Consider the following 19671-nt stretch of genomic DNA (forward strand, 5'->3'; position numbering starts at 1 on the left):
AATCATTGCGAGCTGCCGCGCAGAGCGGGAAGGCAGCTGCAACGCTTGGTTTCGTACCGCTCTGAAACGATGCAACGTGCAGCCAAGCCAAAGCCTCCCGGTGTTAACGAAGCAAAAGTTTTCCTGCTTTCAGCTTGAGTTTTTTCATAAGAACAGAATGACTTCGCTCAACTGGAACTCGCCATCCTGCGTGCTGCTCCCTATTGCTCTAATAAGAAGAATTTTCTAATTGCGTTTGGTAGAAGTCCATCACATATTAATCCCAGAAGTAGGAATACGAGGCTTAGCTTTATGCACATTCTGATCTCAAGAAAATGCCAGAAAATATTTGTTCTGTCTCAAGTTATACTGCTATCGTTAGTCACAAGATCCCTTTGCAGACCCTTTGCTTGGTATTTCAGTTATGAATTGGGATCACGTAATTGCAACCTCATTAATAAATAACGGGGTGAGAGAGTTAAAAGCAAAACAAAGAAATGAAAGTTAAAAGCCATCATCGCAATGGCCTGATTTAACAAAAAAACCACCCAGGTTAAATACGTTGAACCATTCAGTTCTCCTAAAATCCAGTCAAGTTACATTTACTTTAATTTTTTTTTTTCCTCCGAAGTGCTCGTGCCACACTTCAGAGGACATTCTGGCAATTACGCTGCAATGGCCCAGACCAGACTCAGCTATGGCCAAAGTCCCACCGTCAGCTCCAGGTTTTTGACAAAAACCAAGACAAAACACGTCAGGGAATGAAGTCACAGGCCCTTTTTTTGCACCATGAGGATGGATATAAAGCAGATGGCCCAGACAGCGAATACAGAAAAGCAAGCGATAAGAGATCAAGAACTATTCGGGTTCTTGGATGGCAAATGACAAATTCATCCTGGTACAAGATATTTAAGCTTTTTCATTTCCCTCTGCGGGCTATCAGCTTGTCTGCAGCTGGGTGGATGCAGCAGAGACATGCTGTGATGGTTGGGGTGGGTAAGACAGAGCCGCTCAAAGAAAAACAAGTTTTGTTCTGGAAAATAAAATAAAATATCTGTGGCAGGTGCAGGTGTTCAGCACTTCTGGAAAGAAAAAAAAAAGTCCCCAGCTTGTGAAACACTGGCTTTTGATTTATTTACCATTCTAGAAAATGCCTTAAGAACATGCCATTTTTCATGTCCAAGCAATGACTGACACCTCTGGATCCTATTAGAAATAAACAATAGACAATAGCAATACAATGAAAACCTCAAGTTACTAAAAGCACTGGTTTGGATTTCATCAGCCATGGCAATGTAAGAAGGATTCATATGAAAATTCAAGATCCCATAACTCTTAAATACATACTATTGGAAAAAAACGACATAATTATTCACTGAGCTGTGTGTCATCGCCTATGTACATATAAATTAGTTGCCCATTTTGGTATGTATTTTAGATAAATGCCGATCTACTTAAAGAAATAGAGCATATCTGTATTTAATTACCTCTCCTCAGTGAATTAAAAATAGATTTCATACTGCTTGCATTGCTTGTTTCATAAATTTGTTATAGCACAAAAGCCTGGAATTAGCACAAGAAAATTACTCACCTTGATTTTTTTATTTATTTTTAAGAAACTAGCTCCAGTATTTTGTCCTTAGTTTCTTACTGATTTAGAATTTTATTTCCTTTTTTTGTTTTTTTTTTTTTTTAGGAAAATAATCAAGTCAGAATATGGGGAAAAAAAACAACTCTGTATGTCAAAATACATTTGAATACGTTTTGTTCTTTCAGAACAGATGATTTTGCAGATCCTGGTTGTTACTGATAAAAAGGCACACAGTATTTTGTGCTGTTTGAGAAACGTAAGGGAGAAAAAGGAACAGGGATTTTTTTTTTTTTTTTCACTTTTTAAAAGCTCTTTTAGATTAGATTACTGCTCAACTTTCATATGTGCACAAAAATTAGACCATTTATCTATTCAGTATAATTACAGCAATAGCACTCGCAGCGGGTAGAAACAGAGTGGTATAAAGGCATCCTGAACCTGTGCTAATATTCATCCAGGGAATGGGAGTCCACTGCACCTGCACGTCCCTAACAGGAGTTGTTCCGGTTTATCTATTTGAATTGAAAATAAAAAACGCATTGCTAATCGTGACATTTATGCTGAGTAAATAAGACCTTCAGATGTCTTTGCACTCCAGCGGGGCTCCACTGATGCTCTGTGATGGTTGGTGCTTTTATACATTGCACACTGCTATGGGGTCCAGTCATTTATTTAATCAAAACAAGGGGGTTTAGCGGAGAAATGCCCTTTAGATACCCACAGAGAAGAAACTGCACGCTCAGCTCATCCATCAAAACCAGCCCTCGTTTGCATAAGAAATTACAAATTACTGCCCAGACGGGGTATAGAAATGTTAAAGAAGATGAGAATCCTCAGATACAGCTTTCAGCAGTAAAAATTTATTCTGTTCCGAGAACAGATGTGAGTCATATCAGCAAAAGAAGCCTCGATTATACTGTCTCTATTGCTGGTGAGGAGTCAGCAACAAACCTCAATGGCAAACGCCTCCGAATGTGGGCAAATCCTCCTTCCAAAGGGGTTTTAGTACCTGCAGTTTGATTTCATCCCTTTAAATGGCAGCTCTGTCCCTGGAATTCTGGAAAATGCTTCATTTTTCAAAGGCTTTATTCCTAATTGTGCAAACATTGCCTCGGACTGAGTTGGTACAACTTCTACTGGAGTGAATTCAAGCGTTGGGAGGGAAGGCAGCTCGGGAACACCTCTCCTCCATCACCTCCTCAACCACTCCTCTCTCCTGCTGGGGCAAGGCAGGGGGAGACAGACCCAAAGGGCAGCAGACCTCTCTCCACACCTTTCTGCCCGCCAAGATTCCCAGCAGCCAGGAAACCCATGGGAAGAAATGAGCCAAAAGCTGCCTCGGTCTAATCTACTCCCCTCATTTTCACTGTCCCACCCCTGTGAGATCTCGGAGCTCAGCACAGACACGTCACACCTACTCGTGTTGGTCTCAAAAGTTCAGTCTTGGTCACAGAAGCTAAACCCACACATGATAGCGACGTATTTTTAATACAAACACAGCTAAGATCCACCAACGGACAAGGACCCTCAAAACACCCAGGGAATGAGGACGACGTCAAGAAGCTGGTGGAAAACCTCCTTTGCTTCCCCGTGCCTTTGGTACCGGCTATGGTGCACCTAAGGGCAAACCCACGCGTGTTTGAATTGCACTTACTTGTCTCTCCAAAAGCATTAAAGAAGAAAGATAACGTCAAACGGTAAAAGTATAACCCAAAGGAAAGACACTAAGATGGGTTGATGAGAAGCTGATGACGAGTTTTGCTGTATTAGTCGGCAGGGAACAATGGTGTTTCCTACAAACCTGCATCGGTGTCAAAGCGCACCCGTGATTCACAGCAAAGCCAGCAAGATTTGTTTGTTTGTTAGGAAGCGTGTGGAGTGAATGGAAGCTCTACCACTGTGTTCGCTCAACCACAAGTAGATAGGAGCTTGCCGAGTGCCTCGTTTTTGCAATATCTGTAGCTTGAAGCTCCAGCTGGAGAAGGTTACAGAGCACGGGCATAGCCAGTGCTCTCAGGATTATAAGTTTCCCGAGGAAATTTGTGCAGAGTTTTCCAATTTGGTCTCACTTGGGCCCCATTTCCAGAAGTTTCTTTTAGTCCTCCTCCAGCTTTCATTCAAGAGAGCACTCATGGTGGGCCCCCGTTCTCCTATTGAACCATAAGCGCAAACACTGGTGGAACATCAAAGCCATCAGCCCAGCGCATCATAAACACAGAACAAAAATACAAGTGAGGACAAGACGAACCATCAAATGAGGGCAGAGGGAAGAAGAGGGAAAATAGTTAAGGAAGGAAAAAGGAAAATAATTACGGGGATGGGAGAAAAATGAAGGAAGGGGAGAACAAAAAAAATCACAGTCAATGTACGAAACACTACAGAGTTGCTCACAATCAAATCACAAGCATTGTATGACAATGTCGCACACCTTCCAGTCCTTCCACCGTATGTTGGTCTGGAGGCTTTCCACAATGATGGAAATGATTTTTTTGAAAAAACAAGGGGGAAGTGAAGGCATCAGGGGAAGGGGAAAGAGGGAGGTTTATAAATATAGAGATATATATCATAAATCCATTTACTGAATATCGTAACAGAGAGCAACTCACGGTGAATTTACGCTGGAGACTGACGAGCTGCGAGATACAGTACCTCGAGTTTGCTTTACAAAACTGCACATGCAAAAACAAAACAAACAAAGAAAACAAAAAGTGAGAAAAGAAAAAAAAAACAGAAGAGAAGAGAAACCATAAAAGACATCGGGAGGAGACTCATACAGGCTGTGTCCTATTGAATGCAGACTGCAGCGTGCATCTTGGTAGGAGACCAGGCAAGCTTCAGAAAGTGTGGAAGCCACAGACACACCGCCTTCTAGTTAACAGGGAAACAACCAAAGAATCAAAAACGGAACCAAAAGGGAAAAAAAATCAAAAGGTGAACCAAAAGCCACACGATGATATCAAGACTTTATGCCTCTGTATGCTATACTCACACAACGGAAGTCCTCCGCAGAAGTCATCTTTAGGACCTCAGGGTAGAGGTCTTTGTAGAAACAGGTGGTGATTGCTTTTACAGCTGGGCTGCAAATAATTATTTCCAAGCGGGAGCAGGATGCTAATTCCTGCTCTGGCCCTGTGACACGAGGAAGAAGCCTTAGCGCGAAGAGCGTGGGCTGGAGGGAGGACCTTGCACCACCTCCAGAGTACCAAAAGCCACCTGAGCCCCCACAGCTGGTGCCAGGCTGCTTCTCCTCCGTCCCTGCCCCGGATCTGCTCCTCAAGAGGCACCTACCTCTCTCCTCTGACCGGCCCGGGGATGTGCCCCAGCTCGGGCTGTCCGAATACAGCTCGCTCTGTCTAAAAACCATAGGTCTGCTGCAGCTTAGGCAGGGATTACACGTTATCGAAAGGAGCTCGTTTCTGTTCACAAGTCATTTCGTAGATTCTCCTCCACCCGGTGTTTGTATAAACACCATTATACATGGTGGGTTCTACATACCGAAATCACTGGATTACACAGAAAAAGAGTTTATTCTTCCTTTGGCAGGGAATCTACAGAAAAACGGAATTCTAAATATCTTGATAGATCTTGGCTTGAGGGGCTAATTTTGTCATAGTTATAAACAATAAATTTTATAAATCTACACCATCCAAAGGACTCTCCCCAAGACTGAAAATGAAATCCCTTCACCTCCTTCATTTGCCTTTTCAGTTGCAGCATTTTTTTCCTCCTGCTTCCATGAGAGTTTCAATTTGTTACCAATCAATACGAGTAAACCAGAAGGTTCAGTTAAAATCCAATGTTCTTTGGATATCATATAAGTAGAGTTTTAAATATACATTTACTTAAAATTAATGGATTATTCTGAACAGAAATGTTGGCCCAGGTAGAGTATATAACACAACAATATAGAGGTCAAGAAACCTGGAGCGAATATAAGAAAAGTTACAGAAGGCATCATAAAAGTTTTGCTTGGGGCAAATAATCTGCTGAACAGTCAAGGTAAAGTATTTTGCCTAAACTTCAGTATTTCTACATTCGCACCGTGCCAAATGAAATGGGAGCAGGAGTCGAAGTGGGGTTGGCATACCCTGCTGACGTGCCGAGAAAATTATTGCTTCCAGGTTGCTCAAGCTGGGGACCCCCTTTACTCTTTGGCTGGATGCTGAACCCCCCGAGGACGGCAGCTAAAACCTGCAGAGAACAAGCCCTTGACTGCGTAAATGCATTTTCGTGGGAGAAACAGGTGGAAAACTCGTGATGGAGGAGAATGTACTGGGCTGCCCTGATTTACCTGAAAGTCAGCACCAACATTGTACAATACCTGGTGGGGTGGGCTGACCCTGGCCAGACACCAGTGCCCACCAAAGTCCTTCTATCCCTCCCCTCCTCAGCCGGAGAGGGGAGAGAAACCTTGTCACGCGAACCCGATACACCTGGGGGAATTTTCCTTTGAATTGCTGAAAGCAGATCACACCATCCCTGGGCGGGAGGGCTTGAACGAACCTTTGCATTTCTCCCCGCCTCGTTTGGCGCAGTGCAGGACAGAGGCCACTCTCTGATCCTGCCAAGTGTCCTTGTAACCCGGCCAGCCAACGTTATGCAAGTCCTGCAGCACTCCAGGTTCACTCCTCTGCTCCCGTTGCTGGAGTCCGCCTTTTTGGAAACCAGAAATTGGCCTAAATTTGTGCTGGCGCTGCAGGGTGTAAAGCCATGAAGCAAAGACAGCCTCCTTTGCCAAATCAAAATGACAGAAGTACTTGAGCTTTGCTTGATGCTACTTACCATCCGCGAGGGACAGAGCACAAGAGAGTGTCTGTAAGTGTAGCTGAGTCACCGTTACACCAACAGCAAGGGCAAAAAAGGTAAGCTAACGGGAGGAATCACAGTACCTCACACATCAACACACTTCAGGGGAAAAAAGAAAGGGAAGAAGTCACAAGCCAGCAAGAGAAGAACACCTCTTCCAGTCTACACATCCCCCAGCACGGAACGTTTTATGGGCTGGGTGTTCAGGCACACTTCTTGCTGGGTCCTGTTGGGTTCCGACAGCCCAACAGGGAGTTGGAAACGGACCACAGTATTCCCAAGACAGAAGGAAAATATGGAACCTCTGAGATGGAAAATGTCCTGGAGAAACAGAGCAACTCCCCAACACACCCCCTCCATCCCCAGACCTGTACAAAAGGGACAGATAACTCTGAGAATTCACTGTGAAATGATGTGTCACCTCTATTTGCTCTTGGCACTTTTCCAACAAGTAGTCAACTTGCTCACATTAACAGGCAGAATCCACCTGTGGGCGTGCAATTAAAATGCAAACTGCTTTGAACAACCATGTGAGGGACCAGCAGAAACCAGTCAGAGCCTGGAGAGAGGAAGAAGTCTTTAGAGGTTGGAAGGTTCTCCTGGGAAGCACGTGTAACTTTGAAAAATGGTAGTGGGCGATTCTATAGACCGTGTTTAGGTCTGGTGCCAACATTGTACGAACTGTCTCTGCCACTCTCAACAAAGTTTCATCCACCGCATCTGGGAAGTTCTCCTCCCATCCAGAACTTACACCCTAAGCCGATGCTTAAATAATTTCCTTGGGTCTGGCTACAACTGTAACCCATTACCACATGGAATTAAAAAAAAAAAAAAAAAACAACCCATAAGTAACAAAACTCAAAAAGTTTCACTCAGCATGACCTTCAGCGCAACCACCTAGCAAATTTAGCGTTTGCTTGCTGTTGTGGTTGCTATCTTAAGACTTTTCCCAAGAAAAGGTGAAGAGAGGCCGTTGGAAAATCCCCGGGCTCTGGGCACCAGGTGAGCCACAGCTCGCGTCCTCTCCGGCTGGTCTGCTGGCCCGCGCTGGACTGGGTGTGCTTAGCGCAGCCCCTTTTGTACGTGCCATTGGTGCATCTCCGGCGGGAATAGAAAAGGCGGAGGAGGAACCCAAACGCGGGGAGTTCGGGCAAATACAGAAAATAAAACCGTGTTTGGGTTGGCGTCTCGGTGTGACCCATGGGAACGAGCGGGACGGCTCTCCCTTCCTCTGGTACCCTGACAGTGGCATCGCAAAGTGCTTTGCGCATCCACCGCCTGCTGTAATGGGCCCCTTCTCCCCCCTCCTCCGTTCTGGCCGCCGAGGAAGCTGCACCAATGGTTTGCTGTAGAGACCTGGCGGTCGGTACCGTGGCTCAGCTCAAGAGGCCGAGCGGTGTAAATGCTGTACGAAACAGAGGGTCTTAAAAACAGTGCTGGGCAAACGGAACAAACCCAGAAACTCACCTCCAGAAACAACAAAGCAAGGAAAATGCTAAACAGAAAACAAACAAAAAAAAAAGGACAAAAAAAAAATCACAAAAATAAGAATGAAACAATGGGCTCAAATTAAAATGCAATAACACACGTTAAAAACAGATATTCTGTTTTAAACCAAACATTGCAACAATGACAAAAATGACATACCGTCCTAGCTTTTAATCCTGAAAAACCACAAAACAAAAAGGCCCATTCAGGATAGAGTTCACCAGGTGAAAAAAGAAACTGCGGTCAGACAAATCTGTTCCCCATTAAGTCCCTTTGGTGGAGCAGAAGACACACCATGGAAATCCCGGGAGACTGATGAAGTAGGAGCTACAAACCAAGTGCGGGTAGAACATTGTAATAAAGCAATTTGAGTCAGTTGCAAGATAGATGATATCCTGATGCCACGGTAATAATGAGTATATTATTAAAACAGATCCCATAACACCGTAGCGCTTCACCATCTATCAACCACAAAACAATCTGGGGCTCACGCAGCAGCCTATGGCATGTGCAAAGGTGAAGGTACCTCTCTGGACCCTCCAAGCGGGCTGACACGCTAAATAAGCAACCAGTTTCTTCTGCCTAGGAAATGACATTTTGCAGCTGATGCAATAAATGGAACGTTTCCCGGAGGTGAGTTGTGACGAGAGGTGCGAATGGCAGAGGAGAGCAGAAGAACCGGTGCAGATCCACTGCGGGCACGGGAGCGTACAGAGCGCGCGTGCACGCTGTGATGCCACAGGAAAAATGCCGGAGGTGGAGGAGCAGAGAGAGCGCTGCAGAGTGCGGAACGGCCCCAAAGGAGGCTTAGGGGGAAATAACACGCTCTCAGTCCTTGATGTAGGACTGACAAGGGAAAGGAGCAAACCAGCAAGCACAGCACCTCGCCGGTGAAGCAGCAGAACAACCGATATGACTTTTCATCAGACTCAGCCCCAGGACGGCTTTATCACCTCTGTGGGAGGTGGACAAGCACGCCGGGAACACGAACGTCGTGACTAAGGAAATGCGAGTCACGGTGCCCTCTGCTAAAACCCGAGACCTGTTTTGATTGATGCAGGTAGAGAAAACGTTGATGTTTTCAGAACATTGATCCGTGCTATAGGTGCCGGTTGCTATAGGAATCCATTTTCATAGGTTAGGAAAATAAAATCAAATTATAAAACTAAAAAATTATTCCTTAGGAGAAAACAAAACCATAAACTGATAGGGTAGAGCCACCTTTGCAGCAGGCCCTTGGTAGCTCGGCCCCGGTTCTTCCCAACCCCTGCTCACCGCCCACTTAGGGGTACCCCCAAGCTCTACAGGCGTTTGCTTTTTGCAGTGGTATTTCCATATGCCAAAAATCCCGTTTCCAAGCGTGCCCAGCACTATTTGATTCTCGGCATGTCCAGCTCTGAATCACACCAGAGCCTTGATGTGACAAGTCTTGCCATCAACACGGCGTCTGCTCCATCTTCAGGACCACCGTGTAGCCTACGAGCGTGAAGAGATGAAGTATCGGGGTACGTGTGGCTGTCAGTGCGGGTCCCTCTCGTCAGCCCGGCTGTGTTGGGTAGAGGTACGTAAGGGATAAGTGCTGCAAACCTCAGAGCTGTAGCTGCTGAGCCCCTTTGGAGTTCACTATGGATGTCTTTGTGTATTAAACAAATTGTTTTGGCATGCACTCATTAAATATCTATTGGATCACGAGCCAGCAATCTCCATCCATACACCTACCTCTGTCCCACAAAGCACCTAACTTCTCCCCTGCCTTCTCCTCTATGGCATTATCCATTCGCTCATCGACCTCGTGACCTTACTCCAATTTGTTTCCAAACCAAAGCCCTGCGAGCTTTGTGCGCGGCACCTTGTAAGGACCTCCCTGGCGCCAAAGCAGCGCTAACGAGAAGTCACACGACGGTTGCGAGACGACGGCTCCCACACGGCACACACGATGTTGCCGTGGGTGGCAGATGTGGAAGAGAGCGACTGCCCTTTCAGATGGGCTCGTTTGTCAGCCTAATTACCTGCCTGTATAAACGTTGCGGGTAGGGATCCGGGCAGATACAATTTGAGGCAAAATAAGCAGAAATCCCCAATTTTGTACTCACTTTCAATTGTGGGGGAAAAAAAAAAACGGCCCTGTGATATTAAAAACCAGGTGAAAGCCTGGTGAAAAAATCATGGAATAAGGTTATTTTAAGCAACTAACAATGCGGTGTGAAATCTTAGCTCCAATTAAGTGGGGTTTTTTTTTCTGATTTCTAAGAAATCTTCACATGCACTCTGCTTTTGATTTAAAAAGAAGAAAATAAGCCTCATTATGCATTTTAAAATAACAGCACCAGGAAATTCATCAAAGAACAAGAGCAAATATTCTCAGTTGTCTTCTTTTCAAGACTGGACAGGAAATCATTGTAAGAAAAGGATTATATTTAAAACCTACAAACAGACACAGAATAAATAGGAGCTGATTAAAGCGGTAATGGCAAAATAAAATGTTAAGAAGAGTAAAATAGTCAAATTAATAATATTCTTTTCCTTAACATATAATGAACTGGCTCCATTTGGCCTATTGTCTTTGATGAAGTGGATTTAACTCCCAGTAACAGGGGTCTCAATAGATTTACACTGAAGGAGCAAACAGGGATCCTGCTGCATTTCAGATCCTTTGCAATAAAATCAAACAGGAAATTTCTTCTTCTGCGCTTGAACTTCTCTGGCCTTTGGAGGTCTCCCCTGCAAAAGGGGTCTGGAAAACATCAGCAGCTCCCAGTAAAATGCACAAACAAATTTTTGGATGCTGGTAGTCCTGACGCTAAAATTCCAGAAGAGTTAAATGAACCTTTAAGAAGAACATACTTTTCAGTAGATCTGTGCAAAGTGGCACGTCTCCAACACAGCCCCGTAATCCCACGCGGGCAGAGCTCTGCATTGACCTCAGCAACATCTGCACGAGGATTTCCACCTACATATCATTTTTTCACTTCAGTTTAGAGCAGTACCTATTGAAAGGGTGAGCCCCAAGGCAGCGTCTTTTAAGGATTCTGCTATCACAGGATCTGTGCATGTGTCCACGCAGAAAAGCCTGCATCTGAAAATGCAAATTGATGCTTCTAGCTACAAACCAGCGACTGCTCACGTACATGGTTTTATTCAAGCCAGCACTCTTTCAAACAGCAAAGAAAGAGCATTCAAGCATATTTTTCAGTCTGGTATCTAGGAGGATGCCTTTGCATGTAAATTCTCACAGCAGAGATCATTAAAGAATAGTTAATGGATTATGTGCACACATACCACTCGTAATTAAAAATCCAAAGTGAAACGTTAACACTTCACCTGGTGAAATCTATCCCAGGACAGCTTAAAAAAATCCTTCTAAAATACAGTTGTTTATAGCAAGGCAAAAGATGAGGCATTACAAAGAAAAACAAACTAAAAGAAATACTTAATTAGATTCATGGTTAAGCAATCAGCGCTGAAGTATTCAGTCAACCTAAAGCCCTGTCAGTAACAGACGGTATAAAAGGGCTCACAGAGTACTATGGGATGCTCCGCTTGAACAGACATATATTGACACTGAAAAACATAAAACTGAGTTATAAAGTACCCAAATAATAAAAAGATGCTTACGCGGCTATGGAAATATTAGCTGCAGACATGGGGCTGACTTCGGCCACTTCCTTGGCCTTCTGCAGAGCGAGCTTTTGGTTGGTGGCTTCCTCCATCTCCTCCTCGTCCTGGTGCAGAAAATCAAGAGAAATCAGAGTCATTGTCATGTAGTGACAATAAGCAGAGTTCCCCGAGGCACGAGTCATACGCGACTGTCACCGCCACGCTGCGAGAACAGTGGAAACTCATTAAAATAAGGCAGAACTTCTTGCAAGGACTCCGGGGTAGGGTCTTGGTGCCAACAACAGCTGGTCAAGGTGAGAAATGTAAGGTTTGGTCAAGTACTTAGTGCGTTTTTATCATGATTGCACCTCTCTCGCAAAGCTTTCTTACCTCTCTTGGGTCTCCTCTTCCCACTTAGCATTGGGGTAGGAGACTACGGCAGGGCAGGGAGAGACCCGATCACAAGTGTGACAGAAGCGAGCCCCATTTCTGGGGTGAAGCGAGCCCCATTTATCTCAGACCTGCACACGTAAAAGCACTCTAAACCCTACATCCCACTGAAATGTGTGAGACTCCTAAATCCTTCGTGACTGCGTGCCAGTGTGACTTTTCTGAAACAGTAAGTCCGATAAGCAACGCTGGGTTTGACTGGTCCTGCTCAAACCAGTTTTACCCCAGATATTGCCACTTATTTAAGCTGAATCACTGCAGACACACGGGGTGAAAACAGAAAGGAGGAGCCACATCAAAGCGCAGTGTGTAGACTCCCGCACAGATCAGAAAGATGGCTGTGTTCGTGCCTTCTGCACTCCTCCCGCATCACGGGGGGGGGTTAACCTCTGTTGGCATTGCAGGTTCCTGCAGAGAATAGCTGTGATTTGTTCACCTGGTGTAATGACAAAAGAGCTACTGCTCAGATTCAAACTACAGGATCTTAAGCACTGAGATGAGGGCAAATGTTAAAGAAACAGACTGGTTCCTTTTCAATGGTCGTCTGGGTTAAAATTCCTTTGAACTATCTAGCCAGCCGATTTAGATGGTAAAATCCTGGCAGGATAAACACAGACCATCCGATGGCAACGTCAGCATCACACACGCTCAGGGAATAACCACAAACGAGGGTGAGAGCAGTCACGGGCTCTCCTGTCAGACTTTATGACATGCTACAGGTCTACCTCTGCTCCTCAAAGGTAACGCTGTGAAACAGTTAGGCTTAAAATAATGAGAGCAGACAGTCAGGCAGCCAGCTTTGAACTAGGAAGTCATAGAGATTTATCCATCCCTCAATACCAAATGCATAAACAATTCCTTACTCTGACTTTGGTGTTAGTTCCTTAAACTGAAATAATTTTGAAACTCTTTTCCTTTTCTCCTTTGGAATGAAAAAGAAATGATGGAAAATTAATCAAAAAATTTGCTACCATTAAAGTTTTGCTTTTTTCCCCCCCCTTTCCAAATATTAGCAAATCTATAACAAGTAAATTCTTACTGTAGTGAATGAAGAACCTGAGACAGGCTGTGAAAGAAAGCCCTGCTGAAAGATTATACAAAGTCAATATTTTTCAACTGCCGCTTCAGTAAATTTATCAACGGTTTGGAAGCTTGTTGTAAATAAAGGCTGTCTGCAGAATATGAATCTTTTGAGGAACAAGGCCCCCAAATAAGGAGGTTTTCCTTTCATTCCGCAGGTATCTTCAAGTCGTTTCTTCTCGAGGACTCTCGAGCAGTGTTAAAATCACACACATTCAAAGGCTCTTGATTTTTCTTTCTGGGCACCTAAAGCACCAGGTGCAGTTTTTACTATCTCTTTAAAATTTGTCGCTTCAGCCACATTCTCGCTGCCGCATTGGTAATTCTGCCGGATTCGACAGCTCAAAGTAACAGCAGAAAATATCCATTGTCATTATAAAGGCAGCTGTCCCTAACTCCGAACCAGCACGCTCTTTAGCAGATGACTGCTTAATAACATTCCTGCAGCTCCTTCCACCCAGAGACTGCAGATCACTCCAAAAATTAATTAATTTGCTGCCTGACACTTGCACTGCCAGGTCTCACTGGGGCACAGGCTCATCTTGCTCTGCGTGAAGCTCGCCGGGGTGTGACGGCGCGTGAGTGAAGCCAGCTCTGAGCTGCGATGGTGACATCCCTCCATCCCACCTCCCACCACCAGCTCAGACCGTCATTACAGGGGCAAGTGCACATAAAGGCCCTGCCTATAAGGACATCTCTTTTTTATGTTTCCTTTCTGGGTTGGGTTTTGGGTTTTTTTTGGAGTTCCTCCCCTTTTTCTTTTAATGGTGTTGTTCCATCTCAACCAAAATGCCAGTTACCAAACTGAAATCCAGATTGAGAATGGTAAGAAATGATCTAACCCTGACACGCCGTGCCAGCAAGCTGCACGCAAGCTGCAGGAAATGCAGAAAAATCAAGAAGAGCCATTGAAAAGTTTGAAAACTGAGTTCCGAGGAAAGATTGAAAGAAGTAAGTACATGTATGTTGGGCAAACAGGTTCTCCAGGATCTAAAAAATTACATGAACCTTGAAGACAGATTAGCCCATATTCGGATTTCAGGGTAAAATCCAAACCTTCACTTAAACCACACAGTTTATCACATGGTAAAACCCGTCTTCAGTGCTGCCCGTAATGATGAGCGTCGTTAGGTCCGGCTGTTCTTTATTAAGTTCACCCAATTAAAGCCCTCTCTGTTGGGAAGGAGGAAGAGGGGTCTTCACGGCCGTTAGACTCTTGGTTTTGCCGCTCTCTTCAGTCCATTATTTCTGGGGATTTCTCAACTTTTTAAATATATTTTTCTGTAAAATTCGCACATTCCTCCTATCCCAGAGTTTTTATACCGCTTTCTCAGGGACTGCTGGTCGTGCGCAGAGATCAGAGAACACACTTTGTGCTTTAGGATAATAAAGGGTCACTGGTGGCGGCATTACCGGCCAGATTAACGAGGACAAAGAACGAACTGCCGTGTGTCACCAGAGACATTACGGGATAGTCAGCGGCAAGAAGATCTTTAAAAGCAAATTTTGGGGGCAACTTTAGATTCCACTCTGAGTAAGTGAACAGAAGAAAAACCTGCCCATATATGGGAAAATCTAAATGCAAACAGATTCAGGACAGTTCTGAGAAATCACTAGAAATTAAGTTGGCAGAGTTTAAGTCAGTTTAAGGGAAAGCCAGCCCAGGGAAAGGACGAGAGACACCCGGGGAGGGAGAGGATGGAGAACAGATTCTTTATATACTCAAAGCAAAGAAGGTGATTCTTTTTTATTCTTCCCTAAAATGAGTCATTCCAAAGTACTGGTGAGTTTTGTAACAGACATCGGATGATGAAGCTTAAGTTAAATATAGTTACAATTCTGATAACTTCAGGTCACAAGGCCCAGCCAAGGTTGCTGAAAAATGTTCAAACGCCACGATAAAAGAAGTCCAAATTAGTGGCCAGAAGTGGAAATGTTGGTTGAAACATTTCAGTCCCGAAGGGTAGCTGGAAAGCTTTCTGGCTTTCCAAAACAGAGGCAGTTCCAAACTGCTCACGGTTTCCCCACATTACGCGCAGCACTGATCTCGATTCGTTTTACAGCGTAAATGTCAAGAGAGTCTCCTGAGATCAACTGACTCCTGAGTAACTTAATTATATCTCCGGGCCGTTTTTGATTTTGCATGATCATATTTACTTAGCAATAAATCCCTCATTCTGCAGGTATGCTATATAATTGAATTACTTTTCTCTTTTTCCTCTTCTTTTGAAAGCCCTAGTGATTTTGGGGGGGGGATCATAAATAGAATTAAAGAAAAAAAAAAACCAAAACAGTTTCCAAAGGAGCTTTATGATTTGGCAATGCTGCCAAATCCATCAATACTTAATTATACTTTATAAACATCAACAAAGTCAGGTTTCTAACCCTCCCAGTCAGCCACTGAAATATTCACAAGAAGGCACTAAAAGGATTAAGGAAGGAGGAGGATGAGCTTCATTATCCAAGAACTGTGCTGGGCCTGATCCTCTCCCTTAGCACATGCAGGGGATGCCCATAAATCTCCTGACCGGGCTGGGAGGAGGCATGCCTCCGTGCTGGAGCTTTCTGTGGCCTTCAGAAAGAATAGAAACAGCTGAGCTGCTCCAAGGGAAAAATTCCCAAAGAAAAAAACAAAACCAACCAACCAAAAAAATAAAACCAAACTAAAACCCACCAACAAACAAACAAAAAAACCCAACAAAAACCCAACTGAGAGCCAAGAAACACAGCCCTGAGCTGCATCCTAAGAGAGGAGGGATGCAGAACATGGTCTCAGAGACACAGGAACATTTATTACAGACCTGCAAGCCACCAGCCTTCTTGTACGGTCCACACTGGGTATCAGCTGTCAGGAGACAACGCTCCAGTCAGAGCTGGAACCTGAACCCAGTAACGCAGCTCCACGGCAAAGGAGAGCTGGTAAAAACAAGCTCAGCCACAATGGGGACATGGATTGTAACTGGGAGCGGGTGGCTGCTTTGGTCCTCAGCCACTGGAGTGGGGCAAAAAACTCCCAGAGACCTCTGTCCCCCTGAACTGTGGAGTTGTGTCACGTATCCATCAATGACTGCACCTTTCTACGACGCTAAAAAGAGAAAACATCCTTGCCCGCTGCTGTGTAAGCACGTGGCTAGCGATGTTCTTGCCCTGCAAGGAGTATATGAGCTAAAGCTTCTGAAATACAACCCCTGAGGTGGATACGGGGCTTCTCTTGGCCCTGGCAGGTCACTGTGACAGGTCACCCCGACTTACGGTGGTGGCAGCAGCGCAGAAATGGGGCGCGCGTGGTTTTACCCACCCGGCGGGAACAAGCTAGAAACGTGCCAACAAAATCTAACGCTGCCTCATAAACACAACCGAGCGTGCTCCAACGGGAACTCCAAAGTACGTACTAATACGAGTGCCAACCGCAGCACTTGCAGTCCCCCCTGCCCAACAGCGCGGCCGTGCGCTCTCCCCCATAGGGAAGGCTCCGGCCGCAGTCCGCGCGGGCAACACAGTCCCACCGGTGCCATTCCCCTCTCCTGCCGGGCTCTGGCTTTCTGCCCGCGCTTGGGCTGCCGCCTCCAGTTTCTCTTGCAGCTGGTGAGAGGAAGGTTATGGCATCTTCACCGCGTACGTGCAATCACCTCTGCGAGCTATTTTCCAGGGAGTCGACTGGAGAATGTTAATTCTTTGATTCATCCCGAAACCCAGCAAGGTGGGAAACATTAGCGTAAGACAGCAAAAGCAGCAATCCAACACCTGCGTTTCCCCATGTCTAAGCTTCAAGTCAGCCAAAACCTGTTAATTGCTTTGCCTCTGCTCTTGAAAACAGCAAATGCTACAAATGCCGGTGTCCTCCATGCAGCAGCGAGATGAGCAACGCCCGCTGCCCACTCTGTGATAAAACGAAACTAAAGAACGTGAAATAGTTCGCTGAAACAAGCCTGAAATAAACCAAACCTGAACGAGAATAAACCTCCAGGTCCCTCTCTGCAATGCCAACTGGTAAACAGGGACACGGCGTGAACGGGCTCTGGGGGAAACCTCCGGGTGTCTGGAGGGGTCGGGGACGTGCACTGGGGACTAAGTTTGAAGAAACAGAAGTCTCGTACGTACCTTGGTCAGCTCTTGGGCATTTGCCAGATTGTCAACAGCGATAGCCAAGAAGACATTCAGGAGCGTATCTTTTGGGGAGCAGCTAAGGAAAAAGATCTTCACACAGCCAATACAGTGAACTGTTCCCCTTCTGCTGCCACCACCCTTCTTCCCCACTTACAGTCATCGGTACGTTGTGGTGTTATGGTTTGAGGAACCCACAACAATTTATTGTCATTTAGACAATTATTCTCTCACCCAAAGACCCCTCCCCACCTGGGAAAGGGAATCGGGGAAGAAACAAGGAAACCTGGGGGCTTCAAATATAAATAGATTTCATAGAATAAGACTAGATAATTAACATTAATAATATTAAAGAACCAATATTGATCCCAATACTAATATAAAATACACTCAGCCCATTCTATCAGGGGAAGCTGTGCACCCCCAGCAGTGACAGCCCACGTGGGACACTGTCAGCGCTGCGGCTTCGGGAGGAAGGGAAGGGCTCGGGGCTCCGGCACCGGGGCGAGGAGTTCCCAGGATGGCGGCCATCGAGGGGGAGAGAGCACTCCACAGCAAACTTTCTAATTTATTGTGAATGTGCCGTTCGTGGTATGCAATAACCCCGTTGGCAGCTTGGGTCAAGTGCCCGCGTCTCGCTCCTCATCCCCACACCTGGTGAGGTTGAAAACACCGAGACCTTGAAACCCGCACACCATAGCTGGCTATAAAGTGAATATTTTCACCAATTCAGACACTAGAGTCTTCTAAAAGGGCAGTTTTCCCAAGCATTAGAAGAGACATTAGTCCTGTGTCGCTCAAACCAGGACATATGGATTGACCCCTCGCACCAGTGCTGTCTTCATTTCTCCCTCCCCCGCACCGGCAGGCAGCTCCACAGCGCAGCGGGGCCGGACACCCGTTGCTCTCTTCCCGGCACATATTACCCGGAGAAGATCCACAGGCGTGCTGGGCAGACGGGCTGTACAACACTATGGGTGCAGCTGGTACAGGACCACACGGTGGTCGTACAGACACAGCAGCCCCCTTGTTTCATTCCAGAAAACCCACAGCCGCCCTCCTGCCCGTACACACGCACACAGGTGATCACCTTCATTTTTCCCCGCTTGTTTAAAACCAGGAGAGCTCCTGAAAATCGGTCATTTTAAAGCCAACATTTGCACGATATATAGGCATAGCTATTTAAAGGCATTGGGTACCATGAGAAAGTTAAGCTTAGGTCGCTGCTGCGTTACATACGGGTGGGAGGAAACTATCATGACTGATCACACTGAAGACGATATGACAATTAAATCGCTGTGGACATCCTCTGTCCTGAATGCTGCAGCATCACGTAGAGCACAGCTCCAGAAAAGCCCGTTAGCAGGACACCCGGCCCGAGCTAATGAGCTCTGCCGGGAAAGGGGCCGTTAGTCCAGGCCAAATTGCATATAGCCCAGCAAAACAAGCGCCAGCGCCCACGCTAGCCTGGGTCTCTCTGCACAGCACTGCATTATATCACTAAGACATAACATTTCCCTATAATTATTTATTCATATTTTATTTTCATTTTTTTCCGCTTAATGGCTTCAGCTATTACTTGTCCCTTCGTATATTTTATTGTCGGTTATTCCAGCTACACGTCTGCAAAACAGCCCCAAAACAGTTGTAAATCAGATACCTTTGCATAGGAAAGGAGAGCAAACAAAGCAAAACCCAATCTCAACTGCTCTCCAAGAAGAAGAAAACGCATTTTGCTCTTGCGCACGACCTGGTGACAGCAGAGTCACTCACTCCATAGCTGTGCAAAGCTGCGGCTGCTCCTCTAAATATGAACGTACATGAGAACAAAGTTGGTCTCATGAGTATTTACCCTCTGGAGAGTCTTACAGGCTCTAACAGCAATGCGCTGCGGTGGGTTTGTGCCGCACCGTCCCCACCAGAGCCCAACACCAGCCTGGGACCAGCGGCAGGTCCCCACCAGCCCAGCGAAACGTCTCGCAGCAGTTTTAGGCAACGAACCCAGTTATCTTCCGCGGGGTGAAGGTGTCCCCTGCTTTGGCTGTGAGCTGGCAGCAATGCCCGCAGCACCGCAGGACCGAGGGACGAGAGCGGCGTGATGAGGACCACGGCTGCAGCGAGGGCAGGAGAGGCGAGATGTGAGCTGCCAGGCTGCTGGCAAACCCGCACCGAGATTTTTGGGAAACCTTGGCCCTCTGATTGCTTTCTCTTTCTCGGCAGGATGCCTGGAGGAGGCAGCTGTGGTTTATAAACAGAGGAGCAGTGCGAGGCTGATGGATGGGCTGCAGGAGCAGGAGCGAGCCCAGAACTCCCCATCATACGGGCTGCAGAGCCACTGCCCCGCGCTGGCACGGCACCAGGAGACAGCCCAGGGCAGCCGGGGACCAAAGTCAGCCCAACAACCACCTCGAAGCTTCTTTGCTTTCCCTCTCAAGAGCTTTTACCAAATGCAATTCAGCCAAGACTACAGAACCAGACGTTCCCGTCCCTAATTCCCGTTGAGACAAGTGTCTCCAGAGCCTGAATGCCTGTCCAAACTGGAGCCTCTGCCTGCAACAGTGGAAAGCAGGAGCTCT

The 19671-nt window shown here is 46.0% G+C and overlaps 1 protein-coding gene across 1 annotated transcript in view; it reads right to left on the reverse strand.

Moving 5' to 3' along the window:
• CACNA1B (calcium channel, voltage-dependent, N type, alpha 1B subunit) overlaps positions 1–19671 on the reverse strand; it is a 424961-nt gene that overhangs the window by 205141 nt on the left and 200149 nt on the right. The window contains 2 exon segments of the mRNA XM_009888006.1: positions 11480–11586; positions 17093–17160. Coding sequence (XP_009886308.1) covers positions 11480–11586; positions 17093–17160 — 175 coding nt within the window.

The sequence above is a fragment of the Charadrius vociferus genome, unplaced genomic scaffold (assembly GCF_000708025.1).
Source record: "Charadrius vociferus isolate BGI_N301 unplaced genomic scaffold, ASM70802v2 scaffold1040, whole genome shotgun sequence".
Lineage (NCBI taxonomy): Eukaryota > Metazoa > Chordata > Aves > Charadriiformes > Charadriidae > Charadrius > Charadrius vociferus.